Source organism: Lepisma saccharinum, chromosome 8 (assembly GCF_977018435.1).
Source record: "Lepisma saccharinum chromosome 8, izLepSacc3.1, whole genome shotgun sequence".
In the NCBI taxonomy this organism is placed as follows: Eukaryota; Metazoa; Arthropoda; class Insecta; order Zygentoma; family Lepismatidae; genus Lepisma; species Lepisma saccharinum.
Window position 1 is genome coordinate 86,533,930 of NC_139236.1, and position 20,489 is coordinate 86,554,418.

The 20,489-nt window shown below is 37.9% G+C and overlaps 1 protein-coding gene across 1 annotated transcript; it reads right to left on the minus strand.

The window, feature by feature from the left end:
- Positions 1-387: 387 nt before the first annotated feature.
- Positions 388-19,033, minus strand: LOC145991611 (chromatin accessibility complex protein 1-like). Its single transcript, XM_083127675.1, has 3 exons — positions 18,880-19,033; positions 4,829-4,949; positions 388-2,867 (listed from the first exon to the last, which is right to left on the minus strand). Exons 1-3 carry the CDS (start codon positions 19,012-19,014, stop codon positions 2,779-2,781), a joined length of 345 nt encoding a protein of 114 aa, XP_082983801.1. The 5' UTR covers positions 19,015-19,033; the 3' UTR covers positions 388-2,778.
- Positions 19,034-20,489: the final 1,456 nt, after the last annotated feature.

The following is a 20,489-nucleotide window of genomic DNA, read 5'->3' on the forward strand; positions in this document are numbered from 1 at the left end:
GTGGAGATACATTGCACTTCAAACTGTAGGTCCATTCCTGATTAGCCTATCCAAGCATACAGAGGCTTTACCTCTTCACATACAAGTGTAGACTGTCCCTGACCAGTAAAACTTTTCTGAACTACACGACACTAAGCTTAGTCAAGTTACAGCATTTTTTTAATATGGAATGGTGGGGGGGAAGGCCTGTGCAAAGGCTGCCATCAGAATCACCAAATAGCCAAAAGCGATTTACCATGTCCAGTCCTGTTCAGATAAAGTGACATAATTTCAACTGTCCAATCTTATAAAATGTGTCACTTTATGTGAACAAGAGTGTACATTTGTTCATTAAGGTGAACAGAGAATACCAATATCTATAGAGAAATTACCTTTCGTAAATAGTTTTACTACAAAACAATTTGTAGGCATTTATTAAAGCCGATAAACACATTTGTATATTGCCTGTAACACAGGTGTATCACAATGTATTTCAACAAAAAATAAGTATTTGCCTTGCTTTATGCATTTATAAATGCATGCCACTTGAAATATTTCGATCTTGAAGACTGTATTACCTCATTAGAGAAACAATTTTTATAATACTTTCATTCTTCGCTACAATGTTCCTAGAAATCAATTATGTAAACTCGACAGAAATATTTGTTTTGCAAAGTTTGTAACTTCAACAGAAATCTGAAGATTTGAAATATACAGTAGAGCGTCGATTACACTGGGGAACAAAAAAAAGATTTTATTTTGCGGCATAAAGTTTAATAACAGTTTCAGCACACAAAACAGCTGTGATTGCCAATTGTATGATTGGTTCAGTTGAATTGACTCCAGTTATAAAAATAAACACACCATGGAAAATGTAGGAGGTAAAATTACTCTACGCTTTTCTCGGTAATATCAAAATTTATAATGGGCTGAAATTCCCATAAGAAACTTATTTATTTATTTGTAAATTGTTGCTAGGCAACTTATGAAGCATTGCTAGGCAATATATCGGACACTCAACAAACCTTAAGGAAGAATACCAAAACATAAAAATGGTTTTAGAAAAAAATTGAATATGCTGAACATAAGTGGCTCGTGTGTGTGGATTTGAAGATGGTGAATTTTTTACTAGGACAGCAAAGTGGGTACACAAAATATCCCTGTTTGCTATGTTTGTGGGATAGTCGGGCTAGAGAAAAGCATTGGACGATAAAAGTTTGGCCCCAAAGGGAAAATATTAGTGGAAAAAGCTAATATCATTCATGAACCGCTGATAGATAGGGACAAAATCATCCTTCCGCCACTGCATATTAAACTTGGGTTGATAAAACAGTTTGTCAAGGCCTTAGATACAAGTGGTGATTGTTTCAAATATATATGCCACACTTTTCCAGGACTAAGTATTGAAAAATTGAAGGCAGGAATCTTTGACGGACGACCACAAATTCGTACACTTATAAATGATGCCAATTTTACAACTTACATGTCTTACATCGAATCTGAGGCCTGGCTGAGCTTTGTGTCCGTCGTCAAAAACTTTTTGGGGAATCACAGCGCAGAAAAGTACCCAGATATAGTTGGAAATATGTTGAAAAATTTTGAGAAATTGGGAGCTAATATGAGTGTGAAGATACATTTTCTACATGGCCACATTGACAGATTCCCTGAGAACCTTGGTGATTTTAGTGAAGAACGGGGAGAAAGGTTCCATCAGGATATAAGGATAATGGAAGAAAGGTACCAGGGACGGTGGGATCGCCACGTGATGGCCGACTACTGTTGGAGCTTACAGAGGGATTGTGCTAAAAAGCAATACAGCAGGAAATCGTATAGAAAACGTTTCACATAGTTTGTTACTTCATTGTGTACATATTTTCTTAATTATTTGGACCATAGGCCTATATACATATATTTTTATAATAATGATTGTAATCACAAAAAGAAATATTAAATTGTTGTTGGAAGTTCATTTATATGTATATCTTATGTTTCCGCCATTTTGGTTTAGTTGCATTTATTTCATAAATTAGAGCCAATTCAGGAAATATATTATTATATCATTATTCAGCAGCATGAAATTGCCCTAAATTAGCTCTCAAACACTGTGCCGCAATTTCACTGTTCCCCAGTGTTATCCGAACGTCGGTCAACCGAACGACCGCTTAACCGAACTGTGTACTCACTCACTTTCAGATATCTGTAATGAAAAAATTACGTGACTTAGCTGCTCGTAAGCGTGTAGGCTTGCTTAGACAGACCAAAATAAAGGATTTTTTTAAACGTTAATTTTGTGTACTGTGTGTATTGTTCATGCAAAATGCGTATGTAATATGTACATATTTTTGTTTAATAAACTGTACCACATACTATATATTCCTACTAAAGTTGCCTTTGTACGTTACTTTGTAATACATACTTAAAGAGATGCCTGTTTTTATGAATAAATTTACTGTACAGTACTTCTTTTTGGCAAATAAACATGTACAGTTCGATTATCCGAACAAACCAGTTTTCCGAACACCCATGTCCCCCAATTACTTCGGATAATCGACGCTCTACTGTATGTATATATGTCTTACTGGTAGTTAAATATGAATCTCCTGTTTACACAGTGTTTGTACCATATCCAAATAACATCCATGCTCAGCTTGTCTAGTATGGACATACATTAATAACACAGTAACAGATGATTGAGAAATACTTGCTCAATTGTCAGTAATGAAAAAGAAATGGTAGTTCTTTTTGCCAATATGGACACTGAAAATAATATTACTATCCACTTTGTACTCTTTGCGGTTTTCATTCTGAAGAATCTGAATCATCATCCTCTTCCTCTTGGTCCCCCATTGCATAATATTCTCTTGCAGTTATCTTCTTTGGAACTATTTCTGCAACAAAAAAATTCAAAATAGAAAACTCGAATCTTAAAAAAAAAGGGTGGCATTCTGCGATTACATACGAGGGTAGGGATATAAATCAATGTGACTTTTTTTTTAATCAAAATTAAACAATGCTATCACAATATGATCGTACATTCTGTAGCATGTGGACACATCACTACATGGCAGTGTGATGTACAGGGTCAACGAATTTAGTATTAGTAATATGGTGTGTTTCAGTGTATATTGATACACTTATTTTTCCACTCTATGTACGCCCAACGGCAAAAGAAACAGTAGGTGAATTGTCCATCACCATTTTCATTCGCTCTGTATTGCACAATGTGATGATAATGAATTGACATAAAGATTTCAATCAGCAGAGGGCAATGCATGTCTTGCACCAACATAATTTCATTCCTTAAAACAACACAGGATGTAATGAAAATTACGGTGGACAATTTGCTTACCATTATCTTTGCCGTTGACTGTACAAATGGTTAGGAGCTTTTTCATTTTCATTAACAAGAATGGAAATTATATGACAGGAAGGTATAGAAATGACTGCTTTATCGCAATCTGATCATGTAGGTTGAATTGTATCATTTGCAAATATGCTGTAGAAAGGAACAAACTGCCGGAGTACTAAGTGAGGTGAATGTACAGTTATCGCACAGAGGATGATTGCAATTCAGTAGATAGTAAACCACCATGCAGAATGGACATGGTCTGGCATGGACAGCATTTGTATATCAAAATAGCTGTTCTTCAGGGGAGAAGTGCCAGAGATTGTCCAAGCACAAATTCAGCAAGGATGAGAAGCAACCAGGATGTATGTATGTGTAATATATATATATATATATATCGTGTTTCTACCAGTCGAGAATGTTGCGAATATATATTTTTTTAAAGTGAATTTACATTGTTACATACCAGTACTGAGACCTGATAAAAATTGAATATTTGGAGATCTAAAATTGTATTGAATTGTGGTTAAGATTTTTCTTACTTTGTTTCTTAAGAATTATATTCTTGTGTGTGTGTGAAGTTTTGTAAAAATATTAAAGTAATGTGGCCATTCCCCATCTGAAGCATTAATTTTTACATGCATTAATAATTGAAGCTAGTCTAAATCTCTTATTAAAGTACAGCTTCAGTTTTGATCTTAATAGCCTTGTGGTACGGATTTTTCATTGAATAAAAATATTTTTTCTTCTTCTTAATTTCTAAATATACCTAAGTAGGGGGCATTTAAATAAATGTTAAGAAAACTGGGAATAAAATGGTCAAGAAAAAGAAAGAATTTTGCATTTGTTATTTTGGTGGACACCCTCATATACCGATGCATCGCGTGCAGTACTCACCGAACGTGTTACCATGTGGTTTCAACCTGATGTTCAAAGTGAAGGAACCACTGCATGGCAGATAGTTTTGGACACACGAGGACATTGCCACTGAACCGTTTATGGATAGTTGCTTCCCTATCCTACACCTGGTACACATTACCTGCACTGTTCATACATTTCGTAGTACCATACACTGCTCCCTTCCACTTATATTATTTTAAATTTCCATTACCAACCTGCCTTCTGACAAAAAAAAAAAAAAAGTTGTTATGACTTATGCTTCAACACTCGTATGTGACATTTAAGTATACGTTCTAGACATTCTATCATGTTAAGTTCCAATTTGCATAGAATTATAAAGTTCTTAGTGGAATATGCAGATTATTTTTGAGGTAGAACTTATTGTAGTCACCTTACATGCATTAATTGAATAACAAAATGAAGAATTCAGGTTCATTTGATTTTTTTTTTATCACATTGGTACCAGGCATGATCATTTAGAGGTCTAGCATTTAATGGCATTAATAATGTTTATAACAAAATGGATTATTTAATAATTTTTAACATTTTGACAAGATATGTACAATAATTGACAATACAGATGATCGAACTAACACAACCTACCTCTTAGAAAACTCAATGTATCATTTGACTGAACAACTTCTGCTAAATTTTTGTATACAACATCATCACTCTTTCCTGAATGCTTATATGCTTGCTGAGCCAGATGCTGTACAAATAGTTCCTGTAAATAATAATAATTACACTTCAGTTGACAAAAAAAAAATGTTAGCAACAACATAGTCCTTGTATACAACGTGTCTATACAGCGAGTCCCACTTGTACCAGGTGTATAAGCTTAAATCTGCTGTTTTGTAGTCAGAACAACACATGGTTTGTTCATAGAAAGCAACAAGAAATTTATTCAAAGTACTTGCCCTCGCGAGCTACACATTTTGCCCACCTCTCGGGCAATTTGTGGATACCACGCCAAAAAAAGTCCTCTTTCGAGGCAAACCACTCATCAAGCCATTTTCGGACGTCTGCATACCAATCGAAGTGCTGCTCAGCGAGGGCGTGGCCCATCGACGAAAACAGATGGTAGTCGGAAGGGGCCAGGTCTGGTGAATAGGCGGGATGAGGTAGCACCTCCCAGTTGCATGTCTCCAAGTAGTTTTGAACCAGTCTTGACGTGTGCGATGGGGCGTTGTTGTGGAGGAAAATCAGCTTGTCATGTCTTTGTTGATAATCCGGCCTTTTGTCACACAGAGCACGGTGCAATTTGATCAGTTGTTGGTGGTAGCGGTGGGCAGTGACAGTTTTACCAGGTTTCAACAGCTCAAAGTAGACGATACCCTGTTGATCCCACCAAACACACAGCATTGTCTTCCGGCCGAAGCAATTTGGTCTCGAGGAAGATGTTGATGGTTGGCCAGGATCAACCCACGATTTCTTGCATTTAGGATTCTCAAAATATATCCACTTTTCATCGCCAGTCACAATCCTATGCAGGAAAGACTTTCTTTTTTGTCTGGCAAGCAAGATTTCACATGGTTTTGGCATCTCTCCAGCTGCCGATCGGTCAATTCATGCGGCACCCATTTTCCGATCTTTTGAACCTTTCCCATGGCACGTAGACACATGGAAATGGCTGTTTGAGTAACACCCAATTGCTCGGCAAGCATCTTTTGCGTTTGGGTATCGTCCTCGTCCAAAAGAGCCTGCAATTAATGGTCCTCAACCTTCCTGGGCCGATTTTCACGCTTCTTGTCACTCAGGTCAAAATTGTCGTCTTTGAACCGACAAAACCAATCCCTCCACGTTGTTTCCGATACAGCACTGTCACCATAGGCCTCCACAAGCATTCGATGCGATTCGGCAGCCGATTTCTTCAAATGGAAGCAGAAAAGCAGAGCTTCCCACATATGCTCTTTTTCTGGCACAAAACTAGACATGCTTACCACAGGAACACTGTCTGTTGTTGTCTGCACGTGCTGACGATGTGCACTGATTCGTGTTGGCAGATGTCCAACTCATAGAAACACCAGGTATGGCGTGCCCATGGTAGCTCCATACGCTCACTAACGCCATCTATGAGCAAGCAGCAGATTTAAGCTTATACACCTGGTAATTTTAATTCATTTTGTGGCAGATATATCTAGATGAATCATGTGTCACATGGAAGACCATGCCATCTGATTATTTCAATGTAGTTAATTCTGGTAGGTACTCCTGTTGGCCACAAGAGGTACAGTATGCAGTTCCATGCAATCAGAGGCCTGCACAAGACCTGGAGCAGACCCGTTCGCGAGACATCGCTCCTGAAATGCCATGCAACCTGCGCAACATCCTCGCTTGAGCAGCTTGTATGCCCACCTGTCCAGATCGTTCCTGGCAGGCATTGTAGACCCGCCGGGTACCCGCAGTCTTACGATACCTAGTAGGTCTCAGTTCGTTCTTTCCATCAACTGCAGACCCCTCCCTCTGCATGACGTAGTTGCTTCGAGTAGAAACTGCACCGGGCCCAACACGTTCTGCAGTGTTACCAACTGCAATAGATTTTCACTACTTAAAAAAGGGAACTCAAAGCTTCGTAAGCCACATCACCAATGAAATGAGATTTACGAATGTTTACACTGTTCTACACCAGGGCCGTAGCTAGCCAGGGGCATTGCCGTTACCCTCGTTTGGGGGGGGGGGGGGGCAAGTACTTGGATAAACGTAACAACAACAACAATCACAATAATAGTAATAAAGTAGCATGAAAGGCATTATTATCCTCATAAATCATGCAAAAAGGGGGTAGAAGTCGGTTCTCACGCATTTGTGTTGAAACAGAGGATTAGAAATATTTTTTTTCAACACGGCAATTTCACATTAGCTAATAATGGAAAACAAGCACACAAACTATTTTTGAAAGAAAGTAAGTGCATGATAAATGCATTCCGAATGTACATACATATGGCATGTAAAATTTCCATCTACAATATTTTCTTTTCACATGGAGCGACGTATTACATAATTAATTCATCCAACTCGTAACAAACCAACATTAATAGCAAATAATATCACGGGCCGCCATAGCATTCTCTGTTTTAAAACTTTTCTCACTTAGATCGTTCGGCGCTCAGGGCCGACTCCCTCTACCCCTTTGCTCCGGCATTGAACTTGATGAGACTGGTACTTTAATGTTTGACCCCCCCCCCTGACCCCTCCGCTAGACAATTTCCGTCCAAGGTTGTGAGCAATGCACCCTGCCCCCTCTGGTTGCGCCACTGCGTGCCTGGTTAAGGCACCATGTAATGAAAAACAATTAGTTTTCAGTGAGGAGATTTTTGTTTGCTCGATCATTCATTTAGATAAATGAAACTGTAATATTGCGTGCATTTCCTGGCAATAAGATAAAAACTGCTTACGCTGAACTGAAATTGCTAAGTATATAAATTCTCCTTGGAGAAGAAGCTCCTCCTAGGACTTCGTAGGATTTAGTAGCTACGTAAGTAGGCAACACTGGCTGCAGCCGTTCACGTGGTGATGAAACACCTGGAGTGACAACACGCTGCCGGAGGGCTGTTTCCTTTCAGCAGGTTTTGCAGGCGCCCGGGTCTTGTTGAATGCCCAGGTACCTTGTAAGCGCAGAGCGCCTTGAAGACCAAGAACCCGGGTAGAGACGCAAGTCGACTCGTTGCCGTGGGCAGGCGAGCAGGTAAACCTGTTATCGCGTGCAAGCGGGCAGTGGGTAGGTAAAAGGCAGACTATGCTGGCCTCTACATGCAATATGGCATTTCCTGCAGGGCCCACTTGAAAAAAAAAACATTATAAAACCCAGTGGGTTTTATTATTAACTTCGGTATTTCAATGATTTCTGAAATGAAGGAACATCATAGAGTTGTATACTAAGAAGATTGCATTTTAGATTCTTAGAATGCGATCACGACGGTCATTATAACTCGAGATTAATTTTGCTATCTAAAATGGACAACACTTGTAATATTGAAATGAAGTAGAACAAAATTTCAGAGCTCAGAACACCAATACAAACATTTAATCTTTGTTAAGAAATTACATAGGCCTATATTAAGCTGTAGATTCTGCAGGTACTTTAGACAAAATACTCCAATATCCCTGTTGCTGAACAGCAACGTATTTATGTTTGCTCAATATTGAATATATTTGTTACTGAAGTTTGTATACCAAATAGCATAGAATTACATGATTATTACAATAACACAAGTATTACGTTCTACTTAACAGCGTATTTCTTGAAAAAAAAAATTGATTTATCGATTACAAAATTTAGTATTAAAAAAACAATCAGTTCTATTTCTGGCGGTCACATATACCTACCTTACCAATCAACATTTTGAGATTCTCTGTCATTTGAATGTATAAACCTCTATACCTTCACCAACTTTATGGCCTTACCCCAAGTCTATTGCGTACTTTATTCCAAAAGTTGAAAAATTCTTTCTATTGAATATATTCTAATAAATAAAAGTCACAACTCAGTTTCTTTCGATCTACTATCGGGGAATAGTATGTATACTATCTATACTATCGCTATTTTAATAATGCTTGTGAACTATCGCTATTTTAATAATGCTTGTGACTGAAGATAATAGTACACACCTGCAATTGATCCCTTGATGCTTCTGACAAAAGTCGTAATGTATCATATACCATTATTGATACCACATCTGCTAATATGATTTCAAACATACAAACTTGCTATCCACAGAGGTAACCAGGAAATTGTAAGAGAATAAAGGATAAAAAATAAACAGTACTATTGTTTAGCAGTTTGTTGTGGTCTGGTAGTTGGTGTGCCAGGCGGCGAAGTGTAGTGTGTAGGTTGAGCGGCAATTACAAATGTGAATTATTACATGTATTCACATTTTATTTATAAAAGTTCGACAAAATCCAATTAAACCCAACTGGGCCAAGGTGGGATGGGGTTTTCCAAACCCTGATTTCCTGGTACTGAGAAAGCACTTTGCATCCTTTTATTTCATTAATTACCATGTGCACATCAAAAGCAAATTGCTCATGCTGCTTATGCCATGTGACCTACAAGAACTGAGTGGGAGCAAAGAAGCTGCAGCAACAATGAAACCATGAGGAAATGGGTTCCAAGATATAAATAAATCATTGGTGAATATCTCCTATATGAGTGCTTGAAACATGCTCTACTTCAAAGATGTCCTGTTGAGAAAACTTGGCCAATATGGAAAATAGGGTGTTGTTAGTATGTGCACTTGAAAATGTACGTAGACCAAATCTCTGCCTAACGAAGACCATAATACATCGATCCAACATAATTTACATTAAATTTGTACACTTTTTAATGCAAAAGGTGCATTGAGAACAATGCTGTGTGGAATTCCATGTAAACAGGTTCAAAACATATTTTAGAAAAAAACTGATTAGGGTATTGGCAACAGCACATACCAAACACACAAACTCCTCTGTGATGATGCTTTTTCTGAAGAAGGCAGCCTAGGAAATATGCTCCCTGAAGAATTTGCAGTAAGTGACGAACATTTTCTTAAAAAATTATTATTATTATTATTATAGTCTACATTTCTGTAAAGTGTATTCCATGTCATTTGTACAACACATAAAATTTACAATTTGGAAAGTGGAAAGTCAGAACAGAAATTTGTTTCCATATTTAAAGTTATTGCCACAGTACACTTTTTGGTGTAACGTAAGATCTCATGCAATAATGTTAAACATATAAATGAAACTTTTATTGGTAACATTTGTATATCTCTTGGTGACAGTCTTCTAGATCTAGTGGCACCACTAGCAACATCATTTTATTAAATATAGTGCTGATACCAGAAGAGCAAAGTGACTGTAATTTGTCAAAACATAACAGAAGCGATCATGCAGTGGTAATGATACTCAATATTTACTGATTTTCAAACGTTATACAGTAAGTATTTAGAATAATGAAAATGATAGTGGAAGTAGACTTGAAGCTTGGAGAACTAATAGCAGTTTAAAAGTTTCTCTAAGCAGAGCAGAAATTTTTGGTTTATCATTGTCCCAGACCTGGACTACTACATGAGGGTTGAAGACGGTTTCATGCTTGAAACCACACATTACGTGATCACCTGTTGGAAGCACTGCCTAACCTAACAACAAAAGCATTTAGGGACTTCAAACCCCTTTGCATCTTATATCATGTCACATAGTAGCAGCAGCAGCCCATATCCTAGACAACAGTAAATGAATGACCCCTTGCAAAAAGAGATAGACATACTGGGGCATATGGATGGGAAAAATGCTTGTCCAATGAATATGCGGTAAGCAACCAATGAAGCATCTGTGTACAGGTAAGAAGAGAAATTGAACACAGTTAAAAAAAAAGCAGGTCTATATCATTAGTTTGTAATTAAACAAATGGAAGTTGGGCTCATGGGATTATCCTCTGTCTAGTGTCAGAGCACCTACCACAAGTCACTGCATGGTGTAACGTCTGGGCAGTTTTGTTGATAATTACACGGTAAAAGTTTGGTATATCGGAGACACATTTCTTCAATTTTACAGAAGAAACTACTTACGGAAATTTGTTTCTACAAGGTTTCCAACGTTCGTCGAGGTGGTTTCTTTCATCGTGGAATATATTTGACCGGGAAATCATGTATTTTCCAAGAGAAATATCTCACCGTCACACAATTGCGATTGCTTTCATTTGTGTCGCCTTATAACACCATTAAGCCTTGTTTCCATGATTATGAAAAACTAAATATGCTGACTAAGGCAGTAATTTATTTTATTAAAAACATAAACTAAACGTAACGTTTCAACCTTCTAGCAAGGTCTTCTTCAGATTCTGTATCAAGTACAAAAGTAACAAGATACAAAAACAGGGCATTATAAAGGTAAAGGTAAAGTGCTCCCCTGTGCTTAGCACCACGCCATTAAGGCGTATAGGGGGTGTGGGGGTAACGCCCCACACTTTCTTGATCCGGTCGTGAGTGGGGGTGAGGTGATCAGCATCACGCCCCTGACCGCCTTTACCCCCCAGAGTTTCCCCCAGGTACCCATGTTATTCGACGCTGGGTGGGCGCCGGGGCCGCTTCCACCGTTAGAAAAGTTCCCGGATTTGAACCGGCCGGGGATCGAACCCGGGACCTTTAGCATGGTAGTCAGACGCGTTACCGACTGAGCCACATACATTACTCCCTCCAGACTATTTAGAAAGTTGTTTGGAACTTTCTAGCAGTTGACTTACGGGTCATTCCATGGGAAGTCACCAGAATTGTCCGGAAACGGGTCGCCTCATAGTAACAGATTGTAACAAGCTTTTGTGCACGTTTAGAGTTAGTAAGGAAATATCATTGTGTGAAATATCTCGTTTCAAAACGTAATACATATTGTACAGGGTGCCTCTAAAGAATGTGATCCTTCAAAAAAAATACAAGACACCGACATTTTCACATAATTGTTAAGAAGAAACAAACTGAGATAGAAAGTTTATTTTTGCTTTATTGTACAAAGTAAAGTATACTTAGTTGTAACGCAATGTAGATTTTGCCTTACCTTTATATGTGTATGCCCAGATAGTGGTTGAAATTCACTGTCGTTAAGATGTGCGGCAGAAAATTAGACAAGTTTATTGATTTCCCCCATACTGAGGAAATCAGCCAAAGTCTTTATATTCGTCACAGTATGACTTCTATGTATGGTTCATCAGCACATAACCTCATATTGCTGTTTAATGTTTCTGGTTATAAATTACAGACACTTTTTACAGTATGTGTGGGAAAGAAAGTGCAAAATGAGGCTATTTCAGGAGTTAAAATCTTGTAATGGGAAAGGTGGCAACACTATGCAGGTGGTATAATTGGAAACACCTGAACTTTAGTATTATTTACTGGAAATATGAAAATTGCACTCTGCCTCATTTGGTATCTATTGCGGACATACGAAATACGTGCAGTGCAGAATGTCCGTAATACCGAAGTTTCCAATAATCATATCCCAAGTCAACTGGAAGTTGTAAGTGGAAAGTAATCTCAAGGGATCAATCAGAGTTGCAATGTGGAACATAATTTTACATTGACAGTGATGATTGTCAATTTAGTTAACTGAAAACACTCATTTGTATGTCGCAAATGCAGTGTGAATACGTTGCACAGTTGCTGAATCCAGAGTGTAGGTTCTCCCAGTAAATGTGCCAGGTGGTGAAATCCTGAGCAAAATGTCAGTGTGTGGAAGCCAACATGAATCTTCCTTGCTCGGCCATGTAAAACTCTGTGCAGGTCCATGAGGGTGCATAAATTTGACACGATATTCACTGTTGTCATGAGACACTTCCGTAATGATCCCCAACCACCACTCCGAATTGTACACACAAGCAACGTATGATGAACTGTGTAGCATTATTTTACCTTGTGTTACAGGCACGTTGGAAACTTCTTTAGATATCACACTAACTTCAGTTCTTGTAGTCATGCTGGATATGTGAGATGTAAGCATGCGTGTTTTGCTTAGTGGTATGAAACAATGAAGACTTCTTGTTCCTTCAATGCGAGTTGCTTGAGCAAATCGTGGCTTTAACTTGTCTGTTTGCAGTTCAATTTCCTTAGAGCTGACATAGAAAACCTGAATGTTCTTGATTGTAGATGCAAATTTACATAGTTGCATAGGAGTTACAATGTGATTGTTGTATGGTCTTTGTATGCTTGCCCTAGTTGCCAACCGTTTCACTGTGGCACCTACACCATCAGAAGGTCCCTTCCCATGACAACTAGCAAAAAAGTGCCACTCTGCTTTCAAACCAAAATCCTCCTCATGATGACAGAGATTTATAAAATTTTTCCTGTTCTTGTATTGTGCAGAAGATCCATCACTGAAATACACAATTTTCCGTATAGCTGGGAATCTGTTTCTGAGAATTGAGAGAACTTCTTGTTGAAAGGAATAAAAGGATGCTGTGTCATGAATTAGGTGATCACTTACAGCACACAGAGAAACTGTACTAACAGATAATTCATTCCGCACATAGGCAACAAAAGGATGAAGTGTGGCTTGAGAATTTTCCCAGTGAAATCCTTGCACAGCGTCTTGGGCTACAAAAGCATAATTCTCTGAGAAATCTACTAGAAGGATGCACTCATCATCTGCAAGCGATGATTTCCTTGTCGACAAAAAGTGGCTTTGTGCAGAGGATATAAAATGGTGTCTGGTTAAGGCTGGAATTCTTTCAAGGAAGGTAGCAATGAATTCTTCTATTGTTTGTACGACTGATGTGAGTGTGCTCCTGTCTGTAGTGACCCACTGTTTGTATGTTATTTCCTCATGTTCTGCACACACATTTTCTAGGTACTCCTGCAGTTCGTAGCTCCCTGAGCAGTTTGTACATTCACCAAACATACACTCCATATTTGATATATCACAAACACATTTTTCCATTATTGTAAGAAGTTTGACATGGGGTTGAACAGAGTGCAGCATGAGCTTCATATTCTGGTGTATGATGCATACACACACACTATGAGTTCCACCTGCTCCTGGAAGAACACACCATTTTGGACGTAATTCGGCAAATTTTGAGAACCCCACTTGCAAGTTTGGATGTTCATTTTTAAACAATGCATACAACTCTTTTAAATTGCACATTACCAGACGCTTTTGTTTATGCACCCTTCCTCCGTCAACCTTCACAGAAACGATATCTTTCTTTCCTGCACATATTCGGCTGTTTTCATCATTCTCATAAAACTTGCAGCAAGCATCAATGGTATCCCCATTCAGAGCAATGCCAGTCTTTGGTGAAGGCAGTGCAAGTATTCCTTTCTCAGCTTTCAGTTTTTTGGCTGTTCGTACCATGTACTCAGTAGTGTTGAAATATTCTTTAACCTTTGTTGTTTGCCAACTATGAGGGGTAAGTGTGAGTATTTGAAGCTGTTCAGCTCTTGAAGACTTGATGAATTTCTGCTGAAGTTCTGACATGAGAAGGTTTAGGTCATGTTCAGCACGAGTTTTTGTAGCCTCAGCAGATTCTTCTGACTCTTCAGGGATATGTAAAACTGCTGCAACATGCTTTGTGACACAAGATTGTATTTGTTTCATTTTTGCTTTTCCATACCTTTTCCTCTTCTCTTTGTTCACATGAGTCAGTGTCTTCATGGGAGATACTTGTATTTCATGCAGACTTGAATTCAGTCTCTTCAATGGACTAGCACTGCTGTCTGGGACATAATCACTGTCATTTACCTCATCAACATTACCCAAATCTTCAGGCTGGTATGGTGTTTCTTTCACGCGTGTCTCACATTTTCCACACAATTTTTGCCCAGGAATCAGTTTACCACCATATATCCTTGCTGTTTCTACAGTAATTGTCCTTAATGACTTCTTACAAGGACCCTTGTGATAGGAAAGTGGGTCGCAACAATGAGAACCAAATATGTGAGAATATTTTTGCAAGTAAACCTTTGCATGATGGAGACAAATGTTATCTACACTACCTACTCTAAATTTCAACAGTTCTTGATCTAAACCTGGCAGGGTGCTTACCAATACAGTTCCTGTTTTTGGTGTGTAGTGATGTAGGTGACAAGCACTGTCTGTCTTCAAGCCTACACTGCACTGCACTGAGGGTTCATGTGGCACACAGCCCTGAGGCAATGCCATGTCTGTGTTTATTTCACTTTGAGTTATCACACACAGAATGAATGTCTTCCTGTCTCTAAGTACAGTTTGTAACAAGTCTTACTGTTATTCACGCTAAATAATTGAAAAACACCACTGCTCTCACCAAAATATTACGGTACACCACCAGAAGCCAGCCTCATATCACACAATAGATTTGGCGGGAAAACAAAAGAGTCCTGAAATTCACATGAAACAAATGAGTATCAAAATGCACAATTGTTTCACAATTAACTTTTTTGTTTTGGAATATACTCTTTTTACAGGTGTGAGTGCATGGGTCGAGGTACAGCAACCTGAAATATTTGAAAGGAAAACTCACTTACGCATTGTATGTGAAAGCAGATATTAGCAGAATGGCAGTACACATAATTCAGTATTCTATGAAAATGGTTCAGAGTGCAATCATGAAATTTCTCCTGAGGAGCATGTTGGAATAGTACAATATTTTACTGCCACTCATTTCTTCTTGATATCTTTCCCTCATATGGAACTTTGCACCCAAAAAGAGTGCTTTTTTTAGATTTTTCATATTTTTAACATACATAACACACTTTTTAAGCAAGAAGGAAATATATTGCAGTCTTCCTTTTTAGTGTGGAGACCCCACACTTTGGGAACTGTTCTTGTGAGAACTATGAAGATTGCACTTTGTTTCCTTCCACTTTAAAATATGACATAGATTTATACATATATACCACATATATGTGTAGGAAGTTGCTTTTTCAGTTATGAAAAAGACAACCACAAATTAATATAGTTGTCACCAAATTTAACTTTTATTCATTGTATATATTTCCTTTACATAATACAACAACTAGAAATCATATGTCATTTATTTTTGTTACGCTACAAGCATTTATCTTGTACCTTCGCACTGTACGTTACCACGTCACTACACACTGAGACGGTAACTTTAATCAGTCCTGTAGCCCAAACTAATGACCGTAGACATAAATAATTTTACAGTTTTCCATAATACCCTCAGACATACATTTGTGCAAAATTTTATTAAAATTGGAGATGTAGTGGCGACCACCATTTCGGTGATTTGCCATGGAATGACCCTTACACTTTCCAACTTTACTTTCACCTAAAAGGCTAAACACAATTACTTCCATATAGAATGTGGTTGGACTTTTAATCTCACGCTCTTTTCCCTTCATTTTTCTTCCTTCTCCTCTCCTCTATCTCTCTTGTCCTTTCCACTCTTTCTAACATCTTCTTCCATTCTTTGTTTAACTTCAATCCCCCATTCCAGTTCATTGTGTCTTCTTCACCTTTCTTCTCTATTTCCTTCGCTTCCTTCCATTTTCTCACTAGCATTCTCTTCTCCCTTCCTATCTGCTTAGCCTCATCCCACTTTATGTCATGTCCTGTTTCTCTCGTGTGTTTAAATATTGCATTTCTTTCTCTCTTAAGTCGTACATCATCCCTATGTTGTTTCAATCTGTCTTTCAGCCTCTTTTTCGTTTCTCCTATGTACACACTCTGACATTCTTTACATTTCACTTCGTAGATAATCCCTTCCTCTTCCTCTTCTCTGTTTTCCTTTTTCTTGTTTGCATTCCTCGCTATTCCTAAGATGCTTCTCCCTCCCTTCCTGTAAGTTTTAATTCCCGCTTTCTTAAGCACTTTGCATATCTTTTCTGTGGTCTTCCCCATACTCCTTATTCCAAACCTTCTCTCTTTTTCTTTCTCTTCCTCTTTGTCTTTCTCTTCCAATTCTTCCCTGCCCGTTTTCTTCCTTCTTCTGTTTATGTCCAGTCTATCCTGCTTCTCATAGCCATTCTTTTCCAGCTGTTTCCATAGGCTATTTATTTTGCCTTCTTTTTCACATTCTTTCATGCATATTTTCTTGATTCTGTCCTCCATATTCTTTATAAAATTTATTTTTGTCACCTCACTTACATCACTTCTTTTGTGGCAGAATACCCCTGCTGCACACTTCTTCTGATGCCAAGCGGTTTCAATTTCTTGTCCTCTCTTCCATTTCATCAATATAAGGAAGACAAGTTAAGCTTTCTAGATATATTGATGAAAAGGAAGAGAGGACAAGAAATTGAAACCGCTTGGCATCAGAAGAAGTGTGCAGCAGGGGTATTCTGCCACAAAAGAAGTGATGTAAGTGAGGTGACAAAAATAAATTTTATAAAGAATATGGAGGACAGAATCAAGAAAATATGCATGAAAGAATGTGAAAAAGAAGGCAAAATAAATAGCCTATGGAAACAGCTGGAAAAGAATGGCTATGAGAAGCAGGATAGACTGGACATAAACAGAAGAAGGAAGAAAACGGGCAGGGAAGAATTGGAAGAGAAAGACAAAGAGGAAGAGAAAGAAAAAGAGAGAAGGTTTGGAATAAGGAGTATGGCGAAGACCACAGAAAAGATATGCAAAGTGCTTAAGAAAGCGGGAATTAAAACTTACAGGAAGGGAGGGAGAAGCATCTTAGGAATAGCGAGGAATGCAAACAAGAAAAAGGAAAACAGAGAAGAGGAAGAGGAAGGGATTATCTACGAAGTGAAATGTAAAGAATGTCAGAGTGTGTACATAGGAGAAACGAAAAAGAGGCTGAAAGACAGGTTGAAACAACATAGGGATGATGTACGACTTAAGAGAGAAAGAAATGCAATATTTAAACACACGAGAGAAACAGGACATGACATAGAGTGGGATGAGGCTAAGCAGATAGGAAGGGAGAAGAGAATGCTAGTGAGAAAATGGAAGGAAGCGAAGGAAATAGAGAAGAAAGGTGAAGAAGACACAATGAACTGGAATGGGGGATTGAAGTTAAACAAAGAATGGAAGAAGATGTTAGAAAGAGTGGAAAGGACAAGAGAGAAAGAGGAGAGGAGAAGGAAGAAAAATGAAGGGAAAAGAGCGTGAGATTAAAAGTCCAACCACATTCTATATGGAAGTAATTGTGTTTAGCCTTTTAGGTGAAAGTAAAGTTGGAAAGTGAAAGTCAACTGCTAGAAAGTTCCAAACAACTTTCTAAATAGTCTGGAGGGAGTAATGTATGTGTATATATAATGCCCTGTTTTTGTATCTTGTTACTTTTGTACTTGATACAGAGTCTGAAGAAGACCTTGCTAGAAGGTTGAAACGTTACGTTTAGTTTATGTTTTTAATAAAATAAATTACTGCCTTGGTCAGCATATTTAGTTTTTCATTTGTGTCGCCTACGTGAACTGCATCCTGTGTATGTTTGATGATGTAATCCCCTGTCATTTTTTTCAACCCCCTTTTTTTTCCCACTATGCTTGCCTAACCAAACCTAACCTTATCGGAAATGGTTCCTGGGGCTATCCTTCAGCTACAGTGGATAATGGTTTGTGGGGCTATCAGTCAGCTACCCGTGCATAATGTACAATTTGCACACGTGACGAACACCATAGTAGGTATTTTTCGGTGAAGAAGGTTGGAAACACTGCATTCCCACAACGTGAGTCAAAATGTGCCCGCCATATTGTGTCACGGAAGCTAAGAAAGGAATTTTAAAAATCACTGTAAATGTGAAAAATTGTGTTTATTTTCGTGTAAAAAGAATAATGGCACCTTGAACTATGTTCCGCAATACACAATAGGTAAGTACGAACCATGCGAAACACAAAATATCAGATTTTAATGTGTCTCCGATATACCGAACTTTTACCAAAATGAACTTTTGTTTTTACAACCATCAGATAATTTTTAAAGCACGGATTTAATCTTGAATATTTCCCAAATGCTTCAACTTATATTCATTGTGTAAAATAAATGCTAAAACAATTATAAACACCAAAATTAGCTTACAAAGTAAAGTAAAGAGCATTAAAATTTTGTTTCCAATACAGTTACATATTTTCCACTTTGTGGTTTGCATTCTACTAATAGACGTTTAATAAAATTGTAACAATAAGTATTTTTTTGACATTTGTGTTCACAAATATCAACAGGTTTTCCAAGCAGGTGGTCCTATAAAAATGCAAGAACCTAGTTCCTACTTAATTACTAGAACTTACAGTAGCTTTTGTAACAAGATACAGAGACTCTTGGCTAATATTTTCTACATCTGGAGAACTTTTCATGATCGTTCGCACCCTTGACGTAGGTAAATTCAAATCTTTTCCTTTATCCATTTTCTCACTTGCCGCCATATTTTGTTTACCATGAACTTGAACCACAGACTAATCGACAATATGCTTTTTCTTTTGCCTGCCTTTGCAAAAGAGTGTACTTTTGTACAACACTTGTACAGTTCCTGAGGAGGTCACTTCACCAACTTTCTGTTGATTGATTGAGTTCAAATGAAGTATTTTAATCTTTTTTAATGTATATTTCTTGTAGTTTTCAGTACGAAATACAGGAACTATTCGGGAAAACATCTGTACTAAAGGTCTTCTTATCATAAATTGCAATTTTTCGTTAAAGATGAACGGGGAACCACAAGTTCCTTAATATGCTGTATAAAAAGAGGGTTCTTTCTTACAGAGTCTTGTGAAGATCTTCCTTGTTGCACAACAGTTTTGCTACCTTGTATTCTGACGTCAGGTGAGAAAAGCTTACGAGGTTAGGTTAGGTCTGTTATGTTTGGTTCCATTATCATAAATACAATGAAAAATTATTATTGAGGCTAAGGAAACTAAACCTAGCTAGCCTAACCTTTAAACGTATACATTTAGCGTTAAATTAAAATGCTTTGTTCCGTGACGTCAGAACACAAGGTTGCTAAAGTGTTGTGCGATATGCGAGACCAGTCTTGTGAAGTACGGCTGTTCGTAAACTCCAGCCAAGTCAGACGAAGCCGGCTACATCTGTACGTAAACTCAATCCAAGTACGGCTAGCTCCGCCCACTTCCGGTTCCGTGACGTCACGGTGACGTATCCGGCTTACTTGGCTCGTAAGATTTGTAAGCCGTTCTCGATGCGACTGAGTTGGCTGACTGCAGACGAAAACTAGCAGAAAGCACGACGCGACAGCTTTCAATGGCCGGCAATCATTTATTTGATGCCTTCGTAAGTCAGAAAGGCAGCTGAAGAAAAAGATGTAGTTAATATTATCTTATCATTCTTTCCGTAGATGTATATATATGGGAAAAATATGTAAAAACTGGCATCCGAAGAGAAAAAAGTATAAAACAATGAAAAGTAGTTTTTGATCTGAACTGTAATGAAATAAATATTTTTGAATCCATTTCATTTACCATAATTCAACGTTATTAGTCGGTGTTAACACACTGTATACTGAACTAAATTCACCAACCAATAAAATACTACAAAATAATTATTTTTGATGTGTAGGCATACGTATGATAATTTTTTTTCGGTTATTTTTGTGTCAATTTCTAAATCTTGTCAAAATATTCTATTAATTTATATTAATGTAGCCGAGCTTTATACAGAAACGAGATTTAGTGCCATTTGCACCTAATACTACTTCCAAAGAAATTCAACTGCTTTTAAACATGCTCAAGAGTCAAGCAGACGAGACGATCCACCACGCCATAATCCATGCTGTTCGTAAACTGCAGCGTGGAACAGCTTGGCTAGTGACGTCGACATGTGACGTCTGCGTAATCCACTTGTAAGATCTGCGCTGAGTTGGCTGGAGTTTACGAACAGCCGTAGTGGA

Coding starts and splice junctions, on each gene's coding strand:
- LOC145991611 (XM_083127675.1), bottom strand. CDS start 19,014: ATGGCGGCAAGTGAGAAAATGGATAAAGGAAAAGATTTGAATTTACCT. Junction 4,950..18,879: donor ATCTTGTTACAAAAGCTACT/GTAAGTTCTAGT, acceptor TATTATTTACAG/GAACTATTTGTACAGCATCT. Junction 2,868..4,828: donor TACATTGAGTTTTCTAAGAG/GTAGGTTGTGTT, acceptor TTTTTGTTGCAG/AAATAGTTCCAAAGAAGATA.